This window comes from Prinia subflava, chromosome 2 (assembly GCF_021018805.1).
Source record: "Prinia subflava isolate CZ2003 ecotype Zambia chromosome 2, Cam_Psub_1.2, whole genome shotgun sequence".
Classification (NCBI taxonomy): domain Eukaryota; kingdom Metazoa; phylum Chordata; class Aves; order Passeriformes; family Cisticolidae; genus Prinia; species Prinia subflava.
The window spans coordinates 54,487,727-54,512,718 of record NC_086248.1 but is presented as its reverse complement, the minus strand read 5'-3'; the positions used below and the strand labels follow the sequence as shown (position 1 = coordinate 54,512,718).

At 38.9% G+C, this 24,992-nt stretch overlaps 1 protein-coding gene across 7 annotated transcripts in view; it reads left to right on the top strand.

Moving 5' to 3' along the window:
• Positions 1–24,992, top strand: part of ARHGAP18 (Rho GTPase activating protein 18) — a 97,098-nt gene that overhangs the window by 46,374 nt on the left and 25,732 nt on the right. For 5 of the 7 annotated variants that reach the window (XM_063389983.1, XM_063389986.1, XM_063389981.1 and 2 more), the window contains exons 2-5: positions 11,980–12,179; positions 14,494–14,729; positions 17,405–17,477; positions 23,189–23,358. In XM_063389983.1, the coding sequence (XP_063246053.1) occupies positions 11,980–12,179; positions 14,494–14,729; positions 17,405–17,477; positions 23,189–23,358 (679 nt within the window). Of the gene's footprint in view, positions 1–9,902; positions 10,274–11,979; positions 12,180–12,526; positions 12,589–14,493; positions 14,730–17,404; positions 17,478–23,188; positions 23,359–24,992 lie in introns of those variants that run through there. The other 2 variants (XM_063389987.1, XM_063389982.1) reach the window with 2 other exon arrangements.

Genomic DNA, 24,992 nt, shown 5'->3' with positions numbered 1-24,992 from the left:
CCTTGTTTGGGAATGCTCATAAAAATTCATTTACAATTTATTCTGAATGTAAGGATTATATTGTAATAAATTGCCTATGAATGCATGCCAATTCCCTTCAAGCATAAACAAAATTACTGAATTGTACTGTAAGCCTTATATTTGCAAGTAACAGGGTTATAGGCCAAACTAAGAGGTCCTTTAAAATGGTAAGAGCTAAATGATTTTAGAGAACTAATTGCTTTTAAAGGCACAAAAGTAACTGCATTATTATTTCATGGCTATGACTGTACTTCCACTAAATGGTCTTCGTATTTGCCAGGATATCTTAAATCGGACTTTGTTGCCATGCTTATTTTTTTCCAGTGTGAAAAGAAAAATAAATTATTTAAATCTTTCCTCTCTGTCTCTCAATAATGGAATTACAAATACTGTATCTGTTTCACTTCCTGGTTTATTCTCTTTGATATTTGTGGAGCCTGAAGTGATCTCACACAGACTTTATTCTCTTCTTTGGAATAAGATTAGTTCCAGTGGTTCTCGTGGAAGATTACAGAAAAAAGTATACTTTTAAAATGTGTCTTATATGCTTGAGTATTTTCCCAATAAGCATCATGAGGGTGGTTACAGGGGTCATATTTTGTGTACATTTTTGTCATTTATATGAACTGTGGAGAATGAAAATAATCAAAATTGCAAAGGAAAACATCTGTGCCCATATGAAACCAGGTGATATAGAAGGCATTTGGAAGGAATGAGAAAGGTAGGTCAGTTGACCATGGGACAGAGTCAAAAATGTGACGAAAGAGATTCAAGTGAGGCCCTTTCTTTTCCTATTTTCCTAGCTGTAGACAATTTGTCTTTTTAGACTATAGCTTTAAACACAATTAGGGTTGAATATAAGGGAAATAAACTGAGTGTTTGTTGAGTATGGAAATTGACTTCTGTTTTCATTCAGTAAAATTTGGGACAGGGTGAGCTGCCCAGCTTTTCCAAAGGTGTGCTTGACTTGCAAACCAGCTCCTAATGTGGTGCCACTTTTGTGATTTTAGCTATGCGGGTCACCCACATTCCATTGTCCCCTTGTTTTCCCTTCCAGTGGATTTTGCACTCCCAGGAATAGCTGATTTTCTGAAATGTGTGATTTGGAACAGAAATTGATATGTATGTGCAAAAAAATAGGAATGTGAATCCTAAACCTCTAAGGGTCTTCATTCAAATGAGAATGGAAAGGGTCAGAATGTCAGGATCTGAGACAATGCAGTCAATGTCATTTTGTCAGTACAGGAGTAAAACCAAAACAAATTTCTTCTCCTACTTCTCCTAGTTTATCTAGGTTGTGATAATTTCATTGCAAGTCTGATATATTGTGGTGTTTTGGGGTTTTAAATAATCTCCAAATCTGAATCCTTGAGAATCACCTTTTTCTAAAAGAAACAAGCAGTCTTCTGCGTATTATGGTTGTAGAATAAAGATAAAAGCATGCGCTGAGTTGAACAACTTGGATGCTGGAACGCAGTAGTACCCCCCAAACCAAGGAAACAGAGCTGGTGCAGTCATTTTATGGGGAGAGGCTTTATGGCTGTACTTGTCAGTCCTGAATTCTTTCTCATGTTGTGTGGAGTGGAACAAGGTCATTTTTTCCTGAAACAAACTGAGATGGCATAGCAAATAACTCCTTTGGCAGCTGTTCAAAAGTGTATATGTTATAGTTCTAGCACCTCTTTTGTTAATAAATCATTTCACATCATACATCATACATGGGGTGCCAGTGATCTGTATCAGAACCACAGAATCACAGAATATGCTGAATTGGAAGGGTCCCACAAGAATCATCAAGTCCAACTCCTGGCCCTGCACAGGACACTCCTGAGAGTCACACCCTGTGCCTGAGAGTGTTGTCCAAACCCTTCTTGAACTCTGTCAGCCTTGGTGCTGTGACCGCTTCCCATGGGGAGCCTGTTCCAGTGCCCAGTCCCCATCTGGATGAAAAACACAGACACAACTTCAGGCCGTTCCCTTGGGTCTTGTCACTGGTCACCACAGAGAAGAGAACAGGGTCTGCTCTTCCTCTTCCCCTCATGAGGAAGCTGTAAATTGCACTGTGGTCTCCCCTCAGTCTCCTCCAGGCTGAACAGACCAAGTGACCTCAGCTGCTCCTCATACAGCTTCCCCTAAAACCCCTTCACCATCTTTGTTGCCTTCCTTTGGATGGTCTCTAATAGTTTAATATCATTCTTACATTGCTGTGACCAAAACTGCACGTAATATTCAAGGTGAGTTTATTATAGAGTATATAATTTATATAGAGAAAATTTATTTATTTATTAAATTTATTAATTTACCGTAATTATAATTTATGGTATCAGAAGTGGAAAACAGAGTCCAAATGGCTGTGTAGAAACTTGAAGTCCTGTCAAATGAAATGTTATGAAATATTTTAATCTTATTAGAAGTGCTGCATATAGTTCAGGCAGATTAAGTTTTGGCATCGTAACTGGAATCTGCCATTTCTGGTGCAGTGGATTAGAATGTTAAATGTAAAAGCCTGTGCCTTTGCCACAATTTCTTTCCTGTTTTCTTTAGCGACAGGCTGGGGTTGGGGAAGTAGTAAGATTATGTGCATGAAGGTAAAAAAAAAACCAAACTACATAGTAATAATGAGGATGTGGCTGGAAGCTATACAATGCATATATAGCTTTTTAAACTTAGAGTCTGGCAACCTTAACTTTGACCTGGTTTATATTTATTATTCACAGAGGGGTTTAAAATGCCAGTTAGTGGGGTTTTCTGGATTTTTGGTTTTGTTGGGTTTCGGTTTTCTTTGCTGTTGTTTTTTGTTGTTGTTAATCTCCAGAGCAGTTTTGAGCAGGTATTAACAGCAGCTGATGGTATTACAAAAAATCCTGAGAGACCTGATTCTCTTTGCTCAGCCTTTTTTATGCTCATTTAGAAAGTGAGCGCTGTTTTTTACCTTCTCCGCAATCACTTTGTACTCTTTGGAAAGAAAACAGAGCTTTGCCTCAGTTCCTACTTCACTGTTTTTTCTTTGGAGCTTAAGGGGGATTTTGGGAATTTTGATTGCATTTGACATTCAAAATGTTCCATAAGTTTACAGAGTAGCCAAGATGAAACTATTTAATGTGAGAGAGAAGGAACGTTAAGTGTCATTTCATGAAAAATACTGTAAATTATGTTGCTTCCTTACTGCTGTTTTTCCATGTTCCATATGATTCTCTTGAAAAGACTGAATTGCAGAAGAGTTTGCAGTCAGTCACGTCAAGAGCAAATGTCACAAAAGGTAGAAAAGAAAGGATGCAGCTGTTACAGCAGATGATAAGACTTAGGCGATAGAATGAAAAGAAGCCATACAAACCCAGACTGAAGTTTCTCTAATGCCTTTTAAAAGCTATGAAACACTTTAAGGGTGGTTAGAAATATTTTTGCATTGTTCTGGATTCCAAATGTCCAGAATTGTTCTTGCTCAAGAGTTACCTGTTACTTATGAAAGGTTGTGATACTGGCTTTTGTTTGATGGGAGGTTTTAACTGTCAATTAAATAAAAACCCTCAATTTTTAATATGTTAAGTCTTGTAAAAAGATGACGTTTTCATTTTCAAAAAATGATTTATCTTCATTTGTCATTACGGCTTTATGTGAAATTCAGTTATTTTAGGACAACCTGCTTTGATGGTCACATCAATTCCAATTTTTTTTTTTTAACAGAATAAGGCTTTGAAAAATGCTCAAAACCCCACTGCAAAATGCTGGATACTGTGTGAAGGGATGGTGTGTCAAAAGTGTGTCAAATATATAGAGTTGAAACCATTAGAATAAGTGATTTGGTAATCAAAAAAAATCTGCAGCTTTTCCTAGAAATCTTGAAAAATCAGGATGCCCTTCTAGTAGGTACCATGGCTGTAGAAAAGTCTGGCAGTCACTTCCCAGGCCAGTGATCCAGCCAAAAATGGGGAGATGAAGCCATGTGACTGCTGTAGCCATTGGATTAAAGCTTTCTTGATTAATTCAGTTCAGAAGTTTTTGCTTCTTGTGGTGCTGCTTGGGTTTGGGAAGAGCTTTGGGTTTACGAGCTTGACTTATTCCCACACTTCTTGTAGTTAAGCATTCAGGATGACAAGTGGGACAGGAGATCACACTGCTTCCCTCTCCTTGTCTACTTAGTTGTTTAGATTAGACAGGGTTTAAGAACTCTTGTATTTGTGTTTCAGGGCACAGTGTCTCATGCATGTGATTGCTCAGTAAATAGTTTTCATAATGAACCAGTACTAGTACTTACAGACTTTTTTTTGGTTGTTTCAATCTAGCTAGCCTTTGTACTAACAAAACTTAATATTACTTACACATATTACTGTACTTTGTAACTCCTATGTCAGCCAGATAATTGTTCTTTGAGAGTGCTGTTTTATTTATAGCCACAGTACTGGAGTTGATCACAAACCCACAACAGCAAAGCTTCCTTTTATCTGTCTTGCAGTATGCCATGGGGTCAGATCTCAATCTTTAACACTTAGTGGTCCAGTGGTGAAAGACTCCAGGGATCTGAGAATTATTCTTGTTTCTGTCACTGACTTACAGCATGAGTTTGAACAGCAGGGTTCACCTTTCTGAGCCAAGTACCCACCCCTTTTTTCTCCCTCTCTCTTTGTGTGTCTTGTTTATCAGCTTAAAACATCTAAGCATGTGTTGGTGTGATGTCCAGAATCAGTGAGCCTCATTACCAGCTCAGTGTATGGCTGCAATAATACTGCCAAATAGCTTTTATGGCTCTCTTTGCAGGGACATTTCAGAAGTTGCTGCTGTAATGTAGCTGTAGTCAGGTATGTTTTTGTTGTTTTGTGTAAGTAAAGTGCTAGTTTATTGCAGTGCCAGAAAATGTGTCTGAAGGGCAGCAGTGCTCCAGACATTGCCTGTACAAGAATTCCAACAGCAATGGTTAATGGCTAGGATTTAAAGACACTTTTAAGGCCAAACATTGTATTTTCAGTGTACAGCTTAAGGATATGTAATGGTTCAGTTTGACAAATAATTACATCACTCGGTGTTGTGGTTTAAGCCCAGCCAGCAATCAGTCACCACTCAGTCACTCTCTCATCACCAGGGCTGGGGAGAGAATCAGAAGAGTAGAAGCTAGAAAACTCATGGATTTGAGATAGAGACACTTTAATGGGGAAAGCAAAAGCTCCCCATTTGCACACAAGCAAAGCAAAACACGGCATTAATTCCCTGCTTCCCATGGGCAGGCAGGTGTCCAGCCATCTCCAGAAGAGCAGGGCCTCATCACATGCAATGGTTACTTGGGAAGACAAACTCCATCACTTCAAATATCCCCTCCTTCTTCCTTTTCCCCCCCACTTTGTATACTGAGCATGATGTGATATGATCTGCAATATCCCTTTGGTTAGTCTGGGTCAGCTGTCCTGGCTGTCTCTCTTCCTGACATCCCTGCTAGCAGGGCAGTATGAAAAGCAGAAAAGGCCATAACACAAAACCAATAACAAAACAGCAATGACACACCCCTCCCTCTATATTATCAACTCTGTGTTCAGCACAAATTCAAAACACAACCCTATCCTAACCATCATGAAGAAAATTAACTACCTCAAACCCAGCATACTTAATAATGCAATTTTCTTTATTTTTACCAATATTGGAAATTGGCTGATAAAAACAAATGTTTAAGAAACTCTTAGTCTTGTAGAACATTGAATTAAAAACAGTATTTAAAACTCTCATAAGTATTGTTTGGTAGCTGTGGTAAAGGACCATATTTGTTTAACCCGAAGAGTTGAATCCAAATTAAGATTAGACCCAGTAATTAAGTTGATGGCCTTTTCCCTTGTTGCCCTCATGACACTTTTTATAGGTATGAAAATTTTTGTGCAGGAAAGTTCCAGGCCTGAATTTTGAATTTCAAAATTTGGCTAAGGCAGGTAGAAAAAAGGACCCTGGAGAGAAGTTCCTAAAGTGTAGGCTGAAAAGGTGTTTCCCTCTCCCCCCTTTCACTTGTTTTTCATCCATTGTTCTTTCCAAGATGACAATAACAGATTCTAGAAACTGGTGTCTTTTTGCCTCATACTTGTACAGTATTTAGTAGCTGGACTTTGTCCTTTCCTAGAATCAGTGAGCATTCCTGCAATAATCTTTTTAGAGGAACTGCACGTATCTTTTAGCAGTGTTAATCTTTTATGTTTGGTTCAACAGTACATTTGTATTCCCTAGTTTTTATGACCATGGGTATCCTTGCATTTAGTATTTCTGCCCTTCAGTATATCTACACATCTAATATATGCATACACGTATGTACAGCATATAAGAATATAATTCATACAGTTTTGGTGCCTGTACAGTTATGTTTTTGTGACATTGAAAGGTTATATTCAGATCCAAATTTAGTGGTTAGCACTACAAAAATGACAAAGATTATATTTTTTCTCATCATTTGCTGTTTTAGAACACAACATAGTCCTTCATTCTCAAGTGAGAAGAATGGGATTAAGGGCAAAATTAGCTTTCTGCAAAGTGAATGTATCTGAAATGCCAGTGAAAGAGCACCTTAAGAGCCGATTCATCTCTGGGTGTTGTAGTTTACACATGACAAACATCAGTTATGAACTGCTAAAAAGGCAGAGGAACAGACAGGAGATTTAGTTTTCACAGGGAACAAGATAAGGAATAAAAACAGCTGCACTGTTATGACTCTTGATGAAATCAAAATCAAGATGACAGAACTGGAAAAAAGCGCACATTTTATTATACCATAAATCAATGATTAAGGAAAAGAGTCATATTTTCTTAAAGGCTGAGAAAGGACACAGTTGTCGTGAAAGGAAAGGCTGTGAAGAAAATATTTTGATACTCAAAAGACAGGCTGGAAATAAATCCCCATAGACCAATGTCTACAGAGCAGGTATTTGTTTCTTGCAGTGCTGGTGGTGAGGGGGATTTCTCCTAACTCACCCACCCTTGTCAAGTGCTGTGGTATATTTATACAGTAAGTATTACTCAATATCACTATGTCACTACAACATCACCAGATATGCACCAGAACTAATTTACATGGTATGATCTCATGGTTATTAGAGAGTTCTTCTGCACTGTGCTTGTGCCTCCCCAATTCAGCGATCATCAGGGGTCTTTGATGAAGGCTTCCAAGGTCTTCTTTGCAGCAGAACTTTTCAACTTTGTCTTCAGAGCACACACAGTTAAGGTCTTCCTTGATCTGTCTGGTCTTAACTGGCCTAAATTCTTTGTTTTATGGCTGATTGGCTTTGCACTTGCGAATTTTTCATTAGTCCTGTGCCTATCTATCTCTAAAGCTATCCACCTGGTGGGTTTTTACTTCTTTTTTTGTCTATTCAGCGTTAAGCAACTAGTTAACCATGTAGTAGCCATTACATTGTATAAAAAGTTATTTCTATCAGGTTATATAGGTATAAAAGCTATGATTCAGGTTATATGGGTATCAGGTTATATAGAGACATAAAAAGTCATGATTTAGGTTATATTGATATCAGGTTATATGTATATATTAGGTCATATTGATATCTATAACTCAAGCTATATAAGCACCTTTTAAATTTGATCTAAGTTATGGAGGCATCAATTTGCACAGTTCTTCTCCTTTAAGTACTTACCACAACATAAAGCACATCATTACTTAGCAAAGTAACCCAAATCTGGGGTTTTTTTCTCTTGTAAATGTAATGAATGGTGTTCATTACAAGAATGGTTTTTAATGGCTCTCTTCTGGAAGACCTGGAGTGCTTCATCTTGCATCCTTGATGTTTCCAATAAAAAGAAGTATCTCTGGTGGGAGGGACAAGAAGATTAAATGTGGCAATAACTGTATTGAAGAATGAGTTTTATACCTGGGGGACTCTGTTTTGTACTGAGATAAACAGCCAAAAATCTCATCGGCTGCAAAGGTCAGTGGCTGAGTATCCGAGGTCAGAACTGACTGTACCATCTGGAAATGAGAGTATTGCACTGCTCCCTGTAAAGCTATTTGAAGAGTAAACTATTTACAAGTAAGTGGAAATAGGTGTTAATAAGATTTTAATGGAGTTTGAGTGCATTGTTAGTGAAGACCTTAATGAAAATATGAGTTTTCTGGGGGTGAAGAAACTGCTGGTGAGTAAGCTTGCTATTTAGTAATCGGAAATGCTTGAAAATTGCTTCAAATGACTCTGCGTGTTAGCAGTACCTTACATTTTCTAGGAAAAAAGAGATCTCCTTTAAGTTCCTTGTGAAAAACAGCTGCATTCTTCAAATTTTAAATACATAAACTGGACACCTGAAACACCAATGTACTGGAGAAGTAACCTATTTTCTGCAACAGCAGTAATATATTTATTTGTTTGTTTGTTGGAGGTTTTTTGTTCCTTTTTTAAATGAGACATTTATTTCCTACTGATAGTTTTTTGGAAAGCAGTCTTCTACAGAATTTCAAAGTTTGTAACATGGGGCATTTGAAATACTTCTAAAATAATTTTTAATGAGTCAATAAATGTGGCATTGATTATATTTAAAAAGATCTCTGGGATCCCTTATAATATTATTACTAAGACTGATTACCTTTCCCTTTCTCTCTGTTGTTCCTGGCCTTAATGTTTCCACCTCTGCATTTCTATTGTGCAATATACAAGTGCTTACTAAGGATAAGTTTGGAGAAGGATTGAATTTTGTGGAAGGTCACAGCAGAAAACACATGTTCTTGCTCTTGTGAACAGATATATAAAAATAAAAATCATAACTGGCAACCTATTTTTTCATATGCTAGGAAATTTTAAAATCATTTTTCTCTTCTCACCTACACCAAACCTGTGGTATGAAGACTGTCCTCGTTATCTTCAAAAGGTCCTGTTTGTGCCTTTTTGTACCCAGGGGAAGGTTCATAGGAGAGACAGAAAGGAAGATGCCTGGAGCCTTTGCTTTGCAGATTATGCACCAAATACTGCTTCATCAATACTTTTTTCTGGTGGACTGTGCAAGGCAAGAAACCTTGAACCAAGTGAAGTGAAAAAAAGATCTGATCTGCTCTGTCAGCCGGAGCTTTAGCAGTTGTTCTCTGCGAGCCTGAGCGTCTCTCTGTCCTAGCCCACAGAAATGTGAATTGCGGCTGTGAACAAATGCAGATGGCTTTGAAAGGGTTTGCAGTCTGAACAGAAACTGGGGGTAGGGAGCTGATTGAGTCTGATGAGGGAAGACAAGGAATCAGTGAGTGGAGGGGGAGTGGTGTGACACTTGGCTCGTGAGGAGCTCAAGCATTGCTGGGGCTGGGGTTGAGGCTGGCAGCTGAGGATGGGCCTAAAGCAACACAGATATTGAGGGAGAGATTCAAAGATTCACAGCAGAGTGGTGAGGTTTTTGTATGAATATTTCTCATCAGGATCCCTCAGTCACTGATGTCAAACTGTTTCAAAGGGCTTTCACAAGGCATAGAGCACTGCCTGCTCAGAATTAGGAGTTGCTATATTGGTTTGTTAATGAGGGGTGGAAGGTCAGGCCAGGAGGAGCCTTGCAAGAAAAGCCCTTACATTTGGTGGAGCAGAGCAGCCCTGTGCCCAGAGACTGAAGGGCAGGGCGCTGTCTCTGAGAGTTAATGGAGTGTTTGTGGTGTACACAAAATGTTCTTAGGACCCTGAAAATGGCTTTCAGTGCTCTGTGCTGAGTGTCAGCTCTGCATTTCAGGACACAGGCTTCTCTTCTCAGAGACAAAACAGTCTGGAGAAGGTGACAAGCCTGGCTTTTATAGAAGGATTGGAGTAGCTCTGCCCTGTCAGTGTGGCACAGAGCCACAGCATGTTGGAGCATATCCCACCTCAGTCTGCCAGAGGTCCTCGAAGTGCATACTGTAATGTATTCTGTCTGTTAGTTTTATGTTTTTCATGATGTGTGGAGGTAGTTAAATTTCAGCTGAGGTGGATCAGTGAGAGCAGGTTGTTCCAAAGGTAAAAGGCCACCCAAGAGCTGCTGAGCAGCTCCACAGGGTTAAACTGAGGGACAATGAGCTGAAGTTTGACCTCTCTCAGGCAGCAGTTCAAGTGTCCAGAGTGTATTTGTGAGAGAGACCCAGTCTGCTCTGAGCACCTTCAGCTGAAGGAGGAGGGAAGGCTGGTCAAGGGCTGGGAAGTCTGGCCTGCTTTGACAACACTCAGCACCCCAGCTGCCTGCTGGGGACACTTCTGTGGCTCCATGAACATCTTTCTGCAATGATAAGTGTTGAATTCACAAGCAGCACTGGTCACACGTGGGACATGCCTGTCAGCATGAGGTAGCTATGCAGAGAAGTTGTATTTACTTGGTAACATGCACTATGGGCATGATGGTGTTATTGCCATTGATGCAAAAGCTGAACAGTCCTTAATATTTTGGAGGTTTTTGTCCCCTGAACTTTCAAGTAAGGGCAGGTTAAGCAATGGTGTTGAGGTGCACATTAGCTTGGTGATTAATTGTCATTTATTAACTTGCACTTGGAGCAGAGAGACAGGGTGAGTAGAAACTCAGAAACGTTCCATAAGGTTCTTTATTTTTAAAGGCAAAGTCCATATGGTTAGTATTTCTTACCAGAGAATCAAGCATGTCTGGAGTGAAAGGATTTGTGACTTGGGCATACAAGGAACTTATCTTCAAAGAAAAAGGCATGGCGTTTTTACCTAGGCGCAGCTAACAAGCATCAGTTGTCCTGAGATAAAATGTAAGGACAAGAGATTTTCGTTTTAATACCATATATAAACTTGCCAAGTCAGCTAGATAGGAAGGTAGGATTTAATTTACTGTGTTTACATTGTGATAAATCCACAGTCCTTGGTATTTGATAGGCTTTTTTCTCTATGAATGAGTATTTTTTACTTAACCCCAAACATTTTTTAGAATATGGAGAAAAATTCAGATATAGAGAACTCTGAAGCTCTTCCTGAAATACAAAGAAGTTGCTATTTTTTTAATACAAAGAAGAATTTTGATACACTGTTACAGCAGTAGTTTAGAAAAAGATTACTGAAAATCATCATGTCCAGTCTTACCTCTGCAAAAAGTAGGGATAACTCTGAAGTTGAATTAGATACTACGCATGTAATCAACTGATAATCTGAATCAGTTTGTGGCCTTTGATTTTGGTATATTTAACTGTAAGGGTGACTGTAACTTCACTGACATCATTGCAACCTGTGTCCTTTTTAAGCTGAATTCTTTACTAGGTCAGTGGTCATTTTTGCCAGTGACTTAATGAGGTCAAAATGATACCTAGAGGTTTCAGCTAGTTGGTCTCTTTTTTTATAGCTGCAGCTGTATTTAGGATGAAAGATTCTTTTGGAAGCTGTGTCAATATACATTTGGCAGGGTGAACCAAAAACCAATTACGTCAAACTATAAAAATGGTAAGCCTTCAGTCAAAGAGGTGGCAAGATAGAAACAAATAGTTTCTATGGTCTTTATTAAAGATTTGGACTTGCCAGTTTACTTTGCGAACTGTAACTGCTGTAATTCTACATTGTCCTTTCCCAGCTGTAATTAAGGTTATAGATACCAGAGGAAATATCAATTAAAAAATAAAAGTGGAATAGCAAAGGGAAACAGTAATTATACTGTCAAGCTGTAAGATTTTACTCAGGCAGAAAGGCACTTTTGAAAAATTCTTTAAGTGGTGATTCTAAGAAGACATGTGCCATGAGTTTTGTGGACCTGACTGTTGAGAGTTGAATTAAAGGTATGTGTGATGAGGATTACTAGAGCTTGGATTAATTTTTTCCTTTTTAAGACTGACTCCTGTGCTGTTGCAGATTGGGAGATACATAGAACAGAAATATTAAACTGAAAATATATTCCAGAGACTAAAATTAATTTTTGGTTTGTTTGGTGAAAGTGGTTTGCTTTGATACTTTTTGTACTTTGATACAATTTGTGCTGCCTTCACGCATATTAATACATCCAGTACCTTAAGATGTTAACCAAAAATCTCTTTTTGATTTACGCTTGTAGCCGTCGGTCGGGGCAGTATACAATGAACCATGACCATTCCAAGAAGATCCCAGATGGAGCATCGTTTGACCGCTCAGGATCCCAGGACTCCTTGGATGAACTGTCCATGGATGACTACTGGAAAGAACTTGAAAACATCCACGAAACCAGAGGAAATAATCACGAGGAACGAGTAGCACTTGTAGTGAAAGAGCCAGATGGTAATGAAATCCGTTCTATCCATGTTCATCAGTTTGGTGATGTAGGGATTTTTCTTCAAGACTTATTTCAAGAGATGGCACCCACCTAATACAGATCAAAAAAGGAGGTCACTTTCCTGAACATCTGCTTTGAAAATTCAGTTTCCACTGATGCATATCACCAGAAACAGGCAGTGCCCTAAAAGAGAGTTTTATCAGAGACAAGGAAAAGGCTGGTTTTCCTTTGAATGGTGTTTGCAGAATATCAGAAAGGTGCCTGTACTTGCAAATCACAGCTGAACTATTTGCAGTTTACTGTTGAACTAACTTACCCTTTCACTCTTTGTGTATGTTGTTCGTTATTGTAGCTATTGTGGATAGAGACCTCACGCTTTAGAAGACAAGCCAATGATTAACCGGTTTAAGTTTAGTGAGTAACTTTCTACGCTTGTAACTATTGTGATTGTTCAGTTGTACTGTTTTTGTTTCTCAGAAGCATAAATTGTGGGCCACTCCTTGAGGCATGGTCTTAGAGGCTGGGCAATTTGTTGTTGTTGTGTTTTTTTTGTTTGTTTTTTGTTTTTTTTTCTTTTTTTTGTTTTGTTTTGTTTTGTTTTGTTTTGTTGTTTTTTTTTTTGTTTGTTTGTTTGGGGTTTTTTTTAGGTTTTCTCAGATAAGAGGAGTGATGTCCTTAATTCCAGTTTTCTCTTACAAAATATTTTTAACAATGCAGCAGCTGCCTCACTCCCAGTTTTTATGAGACCCACAGTCTCAGTACGTGAAAATGGTGAATTTTGCATTTTGGTATGGCCTCCACATAAGTAAGAAGAATGTGCTCCGTGAGCTTTCAAAGGGATTTGCACTTGTGCCTTCCTAAGCACTTTGAAAAGTCACTGCTCTGAAGAGCATAACAATGTGATCCCTGGAGTAAGCAGCAAGGCTCCCAACCCTTGTGACTGAGGAGCTGTGGGGCTTTGTCCAGAGCAGCAAACCTCATCATTCTGTAGTACATGCAGCTCTTCTCTTACATCAGCTCACTGATGTGTCTGTGCCTGTAGGCTCTGCACCCCCAGCCCCACCATTTCTGTTGGGTTTGTATGCAGCCTTCCTCCCCCTGGTTACTGCAGCTGACTCTGGCGTGAAGCCCGAGTGAGTCAGCCCAGTTGAGTTATCAGCTTGAGCATGAGTTGCTGTGCCCCACACCTTGCCTAATGTGCAGCACCTCTCCTGGACAGGAGTACTCCTGAGCACTTGGGCTGCCTGATGGACCTGCCTGAAACTCGGCCAGGCAAAGGCAAGTCAGGGGAGAGCTTGCTCACAGCTGCTCTCGAGTGTGGGTGTAGCCCCTTATTTCCAGCCCCGTTAACAAAACCTGAGAGTTTTGTCAGAGGCTCAGGATGTGACTGCACAGCCATAGCACATTTCATACTTAAATTTTGGTACCTGTTTTCTGTTAATATTAAGATTCCCTCTTGGATGTGCCCTGGGCACAGTGGTAAAATGCAATCAATAGTAAAGTTGACATGCCAGCTTTGGAGCATTTTTAGATATCTGATAAATGGAAATATTGCTTGAACATTTGGGAGAATTGTTGGCAATCAGCACAACCTCAACTGCTACAGACAGAACTTAGTGTTTTGTAGAAAATATCATTAGGGAGACACAGATTTCAGGAGCAGAAGTTTTGCCATTGGTGGCAGTATTTAATAGCTTTCTCTTCTTTCATGTGCAGTGATCTGTCAATAAAAGATACCTTATCAGCTCTAAGACTAAAGCAAAAATTGTTCTGTGGGTTGACAGCAGGCTGGAGACCATGTCATAAGAACTGATGGCAAAATAGCATTAAGGTGACTCGTGTGGGCTGGTTTGTCCTTCATTAAATTGAGCTAGTGGAAGGCTGTAGGATTAATGTATCAAGAAAAGTGGGCAGAACCATGTCAGTAAGAGAGCTAAAAAGATTGAGTATTGAGCTAAAAATCAGTGAAGCAGCAATGATCTGGCTTTCAGCCTCCCCATATACATTTTTATTTAGGTACATTTATAAAATGGTATAGGATTTTAATGGAAGTGCTGTAGATTATTATAAAGATTGCTACATAGCAATCTGTATTGGATTAACTACTTTAAAAGCTTTTATATCATATATTAAACCTTTTGAGGGTCTTTAGAAACAATAGCTTTTTTCCGAGTCATGACAGTGTAAGTAATTCTTAATTGCGTATTCCCTTGGTACTTTTCTGTGAATTATATTAACTGTGTCATGTCATTAAAATCCAATGTGCTTGGCAGCACTCAAAAGCCAATGTTTATGCCTTTTTCTCTTCAAATTGCTCAGAGGGAGAACTGGAAGAAGAATGGCTGAAGGAGGCAGGTTTGTCAAATCTGTTTGGAGAGAGCTCTGGTGACTCCCTGGAAAGCATGGTGTTTTTATCCACACTGACCCGAACCCAGAAAGCTGCGGTGGAGAAGCGAGTAGAGACTGTCACACAAACCATGAGGAAAAAAAACAAACAGCACCAGATTCCTGATGTCAGAGATATCTTCAGGCTACAAAATGACTCAAAGGGAAAAGTGAGTTCCTGCTGGTTGTTCTGTTTGATTCTGGCAGAGAGAAGAGAGGGACACGTGCGGATGGGGGGAGAGGAGGGTGGCACCTGAAAGGGATATTTCCAGAAGATTTGTGTTTAACTTTATTGATTTCCAAGGGAGTTTTTCACTAAATTTTCAGGGATGGTGTTTCTCTAGATTAGACATTGCATTAAGCAATCATAGTATTTATAAAGAGGTGTGTATATTTGCCTCATCTTACTTAAAGGTGTTGAATAAAACAACCGCTCATTTTAATCAGAATTATTTTTGACACAGATGTGAAACTCATCCCAGCAATCATCCAAAGAGCTAGCACAAGCTTCTTTTACCTTAAAGTGGTTACCTCTTACCTACTGGTACTTTTGTTTATTTGTTTGTTAGTTAGTTTATTAAAAAGGGAAAAAATGGAGCATTAGCCTAACCTCCTTGGTTTTGGCTAGGTCTTTGTGCCTGTCAGCTGGCAGTGTAAACCCTATACCAGCTCTCAGGGCCTATGTGTGTGTTAAACTGTGTATGGGAAGTTGCTGTGACAGGCCCCACAGGGTCCAAGTTTCCCGTCATGGGATATTGAAGAGAGTTCCTTTCCCATATACAGGAAAGGGGAAGGAGGGAAATAGAGACTATGATTAGAATTCCTTTTCCTTGGAGAGGGGTGTGTGTCCTCTCTGCTCCCTCAGAGCAGAGATCTTCAGCCATAAGAATGAGGTCTTATGGCATAACTGGTTTATCTGACCTCAACTCTGTCCCTTGTTCTCACTGCTGACAGTGCCTTTCAGTGCAGTAGTTGTGGTGATGGAAAGCATGGTGAATTTTGAGGGGATTTAATTTCCTCCTTCCCTCAACAGCTTCCAGTCTTTCTTAAATGCAGCTGAAGTTTAGTGGAGGAAGTGGTATATTTTGGAGTCACAACTTCCCTTTCACTGTTCTGCTTTGCCTGTGGTTCCAGAAGAGATATTGCCTCCATAAAAGCTCTCTGGGGTCTGCTTTGTAATTGACTCTACCTAAAAATTACCAGATCTAATAGCAGAGCAATTAAAGGTAAAATATCATGTAGCTTAAAGCAGTATAATTTCTCTTTTTTTTTTCTTTTTTTTTTCCAGTAAAGCACAAGAAATATTCATGTACATAAGTGACATACTGTAATGTTTGAAAATCCTATGTCACAGTGTTTGATAGATTTTTGCTTCTCCTAAACTACGTGTTTTGATATTGAAGACACCACTGAGAAGACAAATTACTTTAGGCATTTAAGATGTCTAAAACAAATGATTATTTATTAAATACAGAATTACTGGGGGGGAAATCCTTCTAAATTTATCTCCTTGACTGAAATAAAGTAATACAAATATTGGTCCTCAAACTTGTACTTCATTCCTTTCTCCAAAGCAAGATAATTGTTCAAAATCATTGCTTGTGGTTATTCACCAAATCTGTTACTGAAAGCCTGTAGTGAAGTGGCTTCCACTACCTCCCTAGGTAACTTGTCTCACTGCTTTGTTACTCACCCATCATTAGAAAGCTTTTTATATAACAAAAGAGAACTGAAGCCACCTGCAGCTGCATGAAGTCATTCCAGTTTAATAATAGCCTCCAAAAATCCTGTAGCCTCCCTTCATCTGGAGGAAAGGAAGAGGAAAGGTAAAACAATAGTGTTGATGTTTTGCATCAACACAACAACTGTGTTAATGTTTCTCTTAAATTTCCTGCCATATTCCCGAAGAGAAGCTAGACTTTGGTACATTAACAGCTTCCCAGTCTGCTTCTGCTGCTTTGTGAAACAGAGATAATTTTCTGGGCACTCAAGCTAACTTCTTCCTCCTCTCAAGATACCTGATTGAAAATAAATAAAAGTGAAAATACAGATCATGCCAGTAGGATAAATCTTTAAAACTTGCATTTGTTTTCTCAGTAAGTATAGAGTTAAAATTTGCTTGAGTAAAATGCAGTTAGAAATACACATTCATTGTTAATTTCAGTTGACAAAAAGTGAAAATGATATGTGGGTAAAAATGTATATGAGTCTGTGTATACCCGAGTATATGGGCATAGATTTTCTGAAATATTTTGTCTATAGTTGGTGTCATCCAGTTCACAAAATGTCACATCTTGAGACCGGGTAGGGCAGCCTTACAGAAAGGAGAGGATGGTTCAAATCCTTTCCCGTTCTTTGTCTCTTTGAAGTGTCCTGGATTTGCTGTTGGAAATCTAAGCTGTAAGCACAGATATTAACATCAGGCTGCCCTGCAAAAGGGATGGGTTTGCTCTTTAGGCGAGGCAACCATGTAAGCTTTTTCAAGAGAAAGGAATTTGGTCTGAGTCAGTCAAAATATCTTCTCCAGATTCCCTTTCCATATCCTTTCCAGTTTGAACTACAGCTTCTGGTCAGACTGAATTTTCTTATTCTTTGCTGCTCTGGAAAATAAAGTCATTCACCCATGTAGCCTTCTAGGAGGAAAAGTAATTGACTTAATTACTTCTTTTTTAATTACCTAGGTTTCAGATCCCCTTAGACTTTGGCAAAGGGTTTTCTGCTGAAACACAGAGATGGGCTTTTGCATACCCCTGAATTGCAGGAGTATCCTGCACCAAGTCAAAGGAGTTTCTACAACCATACACTAGGTTTTTATAGGCATGCATATTTATTGTTCTTTTCTTAGGTCTGTGATGGAAGTGAGCCTTCAGCTGTGAGAACAAGTGAAAACAAAAATGAAACACATGATGGAACAAAAGGTAATGTCAAATTACTCTCTGTTTTATTTGTTTTTCTTTTCGTTTGTTGGTGTTCAACTACACAGGATACTACATGGGTCCATATTTTAAGTAACTTTTCAGCAAAATAAAATTAATTATAATGAGAAACCTGTTCTGGACTGCATTGTTGGTGTGTAAAATTTTAAGTGTGCCTGTAGGTTGTGTCCTTTGAGCCACTTGAGAAACCCTGTTTAGTATCAGGGTTTATATTTATCAGGTTATAATCAAGCTGTCTGGGAGAAGTCTTCTCCTGTAGCTCATGCTCAGTTTGTTTCTGATCCTTGATTTATTGCTTCTGGTCTGTCTCTGCTGTACAGTACAGGAAATAAAGATCTATGCATAAACTCATCAGTGCATAGAAAAGAATGAAAACAAAATGGACTATAAGCAAAAAAATGAGAACTGGCTGGACTCAGGCATCAAAAAGACTGTGATAACTGGCTATATACCTGCAGCCCAAATTAAAGGAAAAACAATGGTGAAAGAAACGAAGTTGTTTACCTTTTCAAGGAAAATGGAAACGAAATAGTGTTCTATGTGCCTAGGTTGTGTTCAGTGGCATGTGGTCACAGAAGAGAGGTGCAGTACCCATGGAAGACCCTTTCCTCTCACTGTCAGGATAGTACATCACAGAAGTCCTTAGCTGACTACGTAGTTTCTGTTTTGAGAGTATGAATTCCAGTGAAGAGCTTTCTGCTGTGCTGATCCAGTAGTAAAAGGGTGGCTCTCTTGCATCATGTTAGGTTTCGTCAAAGTAAGGGTTGCACTGTGTCTGGTGTACCACCCTAACCACCCCTGTAGAGATCAGGTTATTTACTGGCAGCTAGTTAAGTTTTAAGATGCTGCACTGTTATTCTGCTTTGTTTATATGTTGGGGTTTTTGCTTCTTCTGGAGGACTGGATAGCACATAGATGTTACACTGAACCCTATACCCACATTAAGCAGGCAGATCAAGTTACCTATTGCAAGTTAGTTAGCTGTAATTAAGCCACCAAATAAAGTTCTGCTTCAGTTCTAGAGTTCTGACCAGTAGCATTTTGGAAAAATTGCTACTTTAGAGGTAGGCTTGGAAGACAGCAGTGGACAGTACAATGTGCATGGCACTTGAAGTGAGAGGCATGAATATAAACCAGCCCTGAATAACACTGGATCTGTGTGTTTCCAGAAGCGTGTACTTCCCTCCTGCCCTCTCAGCAAACCTCACTCTAATAAGAACAGTAAAAAAATTGGGAGGACTGCCAGACTGCTGGTTCAGCACAAGGGAAGGAAAAGATGCCTGGTGCTTGTGTCAATAAACTTCACTGTAGGATTCAGAGCTGGAAAATTACCAAGCAATTATTACAGAGTTTTTATCACATCTGGTTCTTTTTTTTCCCCGTGGCCCTGATGAACCCTTCAGAAATGGGAAGTTCTGAAAGGCAAATCCCATATGCTGGCTCTCCTCAGCACAGATTGTGATGTGGATGGCAAATGCAGCCTGCTTACATCCTGATACACTCGTGCTCTCGTCAACGTGCTACAGTGGTCTCTGCTCCCAAGATTGGAGCAGGAAGGAAAAATCAGTTCAATCTGCAGTCAAACCATGGAAGTTTGGTGGTGTTAAAAGCATGCATCTGGTTCAGTGCTTGATCTTTCCTCCAGAATGATTAGCAAATAAGTGTTATACAAACAGTGAATGAATTCAAGGCAAAATGTAAACAGTGCCTGATATTTCAGAGGTACTAAATATTTGTGAAATCCAAATCCAAGGACATTATTTTAAAATGGAAACCTTCTTTGACACAGAAATAGTCCCAGTTTTACCTGAAAAAAAAAAATGAACGTCATCTCAGACATTATTAAAAAGGCCTAAATTGAGACATCTTAAAATTGTTACGGTAAAAAACTCTTCTTGGCCATACTCCAAAGGTGATGACTGCTCCTAATGGGATATTTGAATGCTGCATTCCGAAGTGCTTCTGCCAGACTGAAGTTGTTAGTGGTTTGCCCTTAGAGCATACCTGGGCTATGTGAACCCGTTCTTGTTTCTTACCAGTCCAACACCTTGTTTCTTGACTAAATAATATATGCAAACTCACAGAATAATAAGTGCCTTTGTTTCATGTAGGTATGGAGTGTGTCTACAGGAAACAAAAAGAAAATTCAGAATCCTGTATTAAGCTCTCAAAAGGCATTATCATTTTAACAATCCATAACACTCACAAAAAGCCTGCAAAGCTAGCATTATGTTCAATAGATACAAAAGAAAAGAAGTAATTTTCTTTGGAATTGTGTGAAAAGGAGTAAATAACTGTGTTGGTTGAGACCTCTCAAGAAATAAAAAGGAAATAATAAAACATATGAAAAGCTAAATACTTATTAGCTTAAATAGGGGAGTAGCAAAAGTCAGTTTACTGTGACTGCAGTTGTTTCTCTGAACTTAGGGTTAGCTACAGGGGAGGAATAATAGATAAAACCTCTGCAGCTTCAAGACATAACAATCTAGAGAATGGATGAACTAATTGTGTGTACCATGTGTAATATGAGGGTAAAGAGCAGTAATGTTTGTTTCTTGGTAGGGAAAAAATCTGAAGTCTGGTGGTTTTTACTGAAAGAGTTTGGTTTTGCATTTCATTTTACATGATAAATGAGTATCCTATAGCCAAAGTAATGCTGTCAGTGAAATGATTACAAGTTTTTTTTTTTATTTTCAATTTATAACCAACTGAACTAGAATTTTTGAGAAATGCTTTGTCAGTCAAAGAAAAAAATCATTCTACTTTTCCAATCATAAATTAGGATCTGTCAGCTTATCTCCATTGGTGTGCGCTCAAGATTCTCTAGCAAAACTGGGATATAGCACAGTTGACACTTGCAATGTTTCCTTGTTTTATTCCTGAAGAATTCACATCATTTTATGTAATCTTTAAATAGTTCTGTGAACTAAGGAAAGGGTACAGAACTCATGTAAAATATGGTTTCCACATCCTCATAGACAATACTTACATTTTTCGGTATCACACTTGCAATTTCTCTCGTTAAATATTGCATGTGGTTGGCAGAACACCAAGGCTACTTCCTCTTACAGCTGCTGCCTAGTTCAGGAATGTACAACAATGGGAGCAAGGCTATACAGCCAAGAAGAGACTCCCCACAACAGCAGCACTTCCAGATCTTTAAAATGTGCAGAGCATTACTGAGACATCTGCTTTACATGACACCTTCGTATGACCAGAGGACTGAAATAGGAGCTACTGCTTTTTGTTTGTTAACATCAGATCCCTCCTAGGCTGGTAGGAAGTATGTAGGTCAAGTATAGGCCACATTAGCATGACAAAAGTTTTGGGGAGACTGGAAGCTGCTTTCATTAAGTTTGGATGCATTAAACAGTTTACGTGATACATACAGATATACACGCAGGGATGCCAAGGATCAGAGTCAGGGATGAATTTGACCTTGGATATGTTTTCTTACTAAGGACTCGGATATCTCTTTACCAAAATGAGCAGCTCTAGTTTCAAGATCAGCCTAATCTTTAGCGTATGCCCTAGGCGTTTTGGGGTCTGTGGAAAGTGAACAGAAGCCACTATGGAAAAAACAAGTGATGAGTAACGCACAATAGGCAGAATATGAAAATGTGTTATTCTACTTCTCACAGCATTGCTTGGTCGTAAGTAGAGTCAAAGTATTAACTCAAATCCACCTTCTCTCCCTGAAAGTGTCTCAGCTTAGGTAACTGCTTTGACATGGGAGTGGTTGTGTAAAGTACTGTGTCTTATCGGAAAGTGGCTGTGGTGGCTTCAGCCATTTGCCTTTCAGGTCCTCTAAGTCTGGCTCTGGCTGGCTGAGGTTATTTTCAGGACTTTCTCTAAATAATGTCAGAAAATAGTTTTGTGTTTTTCAATAAGACACAGACATAATTTAGAAAAATTGTCAAAGTGCTGTAATTTTTTTAAAACTTCATGCTTCATATGCTGTTTGGATTGTGTGCTTGCAGCTCGGTTCTTTTACAGACCACTGATACCATCAGTGTAGAGCAGCACTTCTCTGACTCCTCTTAATCAGCCTATCTGCAGGCATTCTCCTGCTTCAGAATCTTTTGCTGTACTTTATTTTCTGGGAACTTTTTTCTGTCTTGGCTTAGGGTAGTTACTCTAGGCCATAAAAAATTTCCCGCAGCAGTGTAAAAAAAATTAGTTTATTAGGTTACACAACATTCTTACACCAAAACATATGCATTGCTCATGGTTCTTCTTCAGAACTCATGTCCATTTCCATTCAGTTTTCCTTCACTTGTGGTATATTAGCTTTGAACAGGCTGCAGACTTGTGTAAGTAGGAGCCATGGTCCCAGGAGGTGATTCTTCCTCTGTACTCAGCACTGGGGAGGCTACATGTCAAGTTCTGTGTCCAGTTCTGAACGCCTCAATTCAGGAAGAACATTGAGGGGCTGGAGCATGTCCAGAGAAGGGCAGTGACGCTGTTGAAGGGTCTGGAGCACTTGTCTTGTGAGGAGAGGCTGAGGGAGCTGGGGGTATTTAGCCTGCAGGAGGCTTGAGGGAATCATACCTCTCTCTACAACTGCCTGATAAGAGGCTGTAGCACAGGGAGAGTTGGTTTTTCTCCCAGGCAGCAACAGGACAAGAGGTCACAGCTTCAAGCTGTGCCAGGAGAGGTTTAGGTTGGACACAAGGGGGAAGTTCTTCACAGAAAAGCTGATTAGATATTGGAATGGACTGTCCAAGGAGGTTGTGGGGTCCCTGGAGGTGTTTAAGGAAAGACCGGAAACCTTCTGTGATTCTATAATATCTTGTAAAAGGAACCTTTTTCTTGATGTTTTTTTTTTGATAGATACCATGAGAAGGATGGATGAGAGACTGAAAGTTTTCTTAGACTTGTATGCTTTGTGTTAAATAGTGTTTTTACTGCATAATTTTGTTCTTGCTTCTTTCACAAAATATTTAACTTCAGACCAAAAGCAGTGGTTGATTTACTGTGAAATTGGGCAACTTCTTTTTCTAAAAGCAGAACTTCTTCTCTATTTTTTGATTCTTTACTCCTTTAGCAAAAAGTGTTCTAAATTTGTCTAGTGTTTGATTCCTTTAAGGAACAAAAAAAGAGAAGTAAGGCTATTGTTGTGTACTTTCTTCTTCCTTGTATCATGGAAACATGCCCCAACTGTTTTGAGGAATCAGACTGAGGTGAGAACAGTAATGATGGAAAAAAGATATGATCTGTGTACTCCCTGTTATTCCCAGATGTTAATGCTTTGGATCGTAGAGGACACATTCTCTATTGCTTTTGAGATTTTAACAGCAGAAAATTTTGCTGATTTGTTTGCAGGATGTTACAGTCTTTGAGGCTGGAAAGCATTTGATGGCAAGAAACTTCTGATGCCAAAGCTTTTTGGTTTTGCAAGATTCTGGGAGTCTGCTGTTTGTTTGAGCTGGATTGCTCTATTTTTTCGTAATAGATAAATAGGAGAGAAAACCCTATGCCTTGGCAAAATTATTGAAAAAAACCTAAAAAAGTTGAACCCTCGTCAATAGCTAAATTTTCAACTTGACATAAAAAATACAGGAACGGTGACTTTGCAATCAGAAATTTCATTGCTTGCACAGCATTGGTTTAAAACTTACTCTCATGCACTGAGTGGTGCTCAATTGTGCTGCTGTTGATTTTTAGCTTTTTTTCTTTAATGGTGTTTCCAGGTCCAAAGTTCAGTCTCGGAACAGATGAGCAGAAGAGCCTGCTTGATGACATGCCATCTTCAGACACTGACATCAATTTGGAGATATCGTTTGCAGAACAGGCAGCTAATCTCAAAGACAGCTCAGTAGGCAAAATGTACAAAGGTGGAGGGGGTGACACTCTTCTCCCGGTAGGTGTTTCTTATTGATTCCTCTTTTTTTTTGGCTAGAAGTACTGTTTGGGTGAGACTGAGTGAATTAGATTTAGAAGAACGTTGTCAGATTTAGCTTTGTAGAGATAGAGGTTCTTAAGGTAACTAACTTTTGGGAATAGTATGCTCGATAAGATGAAAATGCAATGATGCCTGTTTATGTAGTTGTGTGTCTGGAAAAATGCACTCCATATTTAGGCAGAAATGAACTTCTGATATTAAGCTGGGATAGTGGCTTAGTGGTAGTTGTACCACTCTATCATTGCTTCGTTTGCTTACAGTCCCTTTTTATGTTATCTGAGGTGAGATACTTTACCTCTAATAAAAGCTCTGCTGTAATATAAAAACGGTTGGTGGTTGGTGGATGCCTGTAGAAACTTACTCAGTTGTCTGACACAGGTAGGTGAGGGATGAGAATTAAGAACAGAATTGTCTATAGAAGTTAAGTGGCAGGAAATTAAAGATTGATTTGAACTCAGTTTTTCTTTCCAGCTCTTAATTAAAAAAGACTCTTTCTGAATGAATCCATATAATCAGAAGTAAATTCTCCAAGGGATTTTGTTGTCGATCCTCAGAAATCTGAGGATCTCTTCCTGCCTAACTGTTCATGAACATGCAGAAACATATAACCTGTAAACTAATGACTGGTGTGAAAATTGTGTTGTTGTTTTTGGTTTTTTTCTAACACTGTATGCAAACACGTCTGAGTAAACACAGTTTCTGAAATAATGTTTCCCAGTTCTTCAAACACTTAATTTAGATAAGGACATGTGCAGTTCTTCAAGTAGTAATTACCCCATGTATCCTAGTTTAAACATCATAAACCAGACAGTAATGGATATTTAGAGATGGATTCTAAAGTGTTTGAGTCATGTTTCTCTAATGCAGCCTTTAACAAGGAGATAAAAACTATGCTCTAACTTCTGTATATATGCATATATATGCATAATACATACATTAGCTCTACTTCTGGCCAGGCTTGTGAAGGATTGCTCAAAGACACGGCTATGGGATTTCTTATTCAGTTACAAAAGGAGCTGCAAAATTATAGGAAAAGGAAGGTAGTTACCAATTTAAATCTACAATATGTTGGTTGCGCCTTCATCATCGGCAGCTATTTTTAAACAGACATGTTTGTGCAAGTCAATGAAAGCTCAAGGTGGGGAGCTGGCTATGTATCTACCTTTTGTAAATTATGTTTATGTTTTGGTATGTGCCCTTGTAGTCATGTACCATAACCAGCAATTCATCTCTGCTGTTGCTGGGTTTGTACAGAGTAAGAAAATAATTCATGAGTATAATACGTCTTTCCAAGTGGAAGAAAGTCTTGTCAAGCTTCCTGCTCTGAGTCATGCATACTTAGAAGCCTGCTGGTGAGAGATGGGGTTAGAAAGTTCAATGAGTTGGGAAGTCCGTCACCCTTTCAACTAAATTCCTTATATTGATCTCTGACTGCAGCCTCTGGGTATCTAGTGCAGTAGGAAGGAGCCGTTATTAAGTATCCCCCTTCCCTAAGAAGAGAATTCCTTTATTATTATTTATATGGCAGCAAAATATTTTATTTTGTGTGCACAAGTGCAGAAGGATTTCTATCCCAATTGTATGTGTGTAGG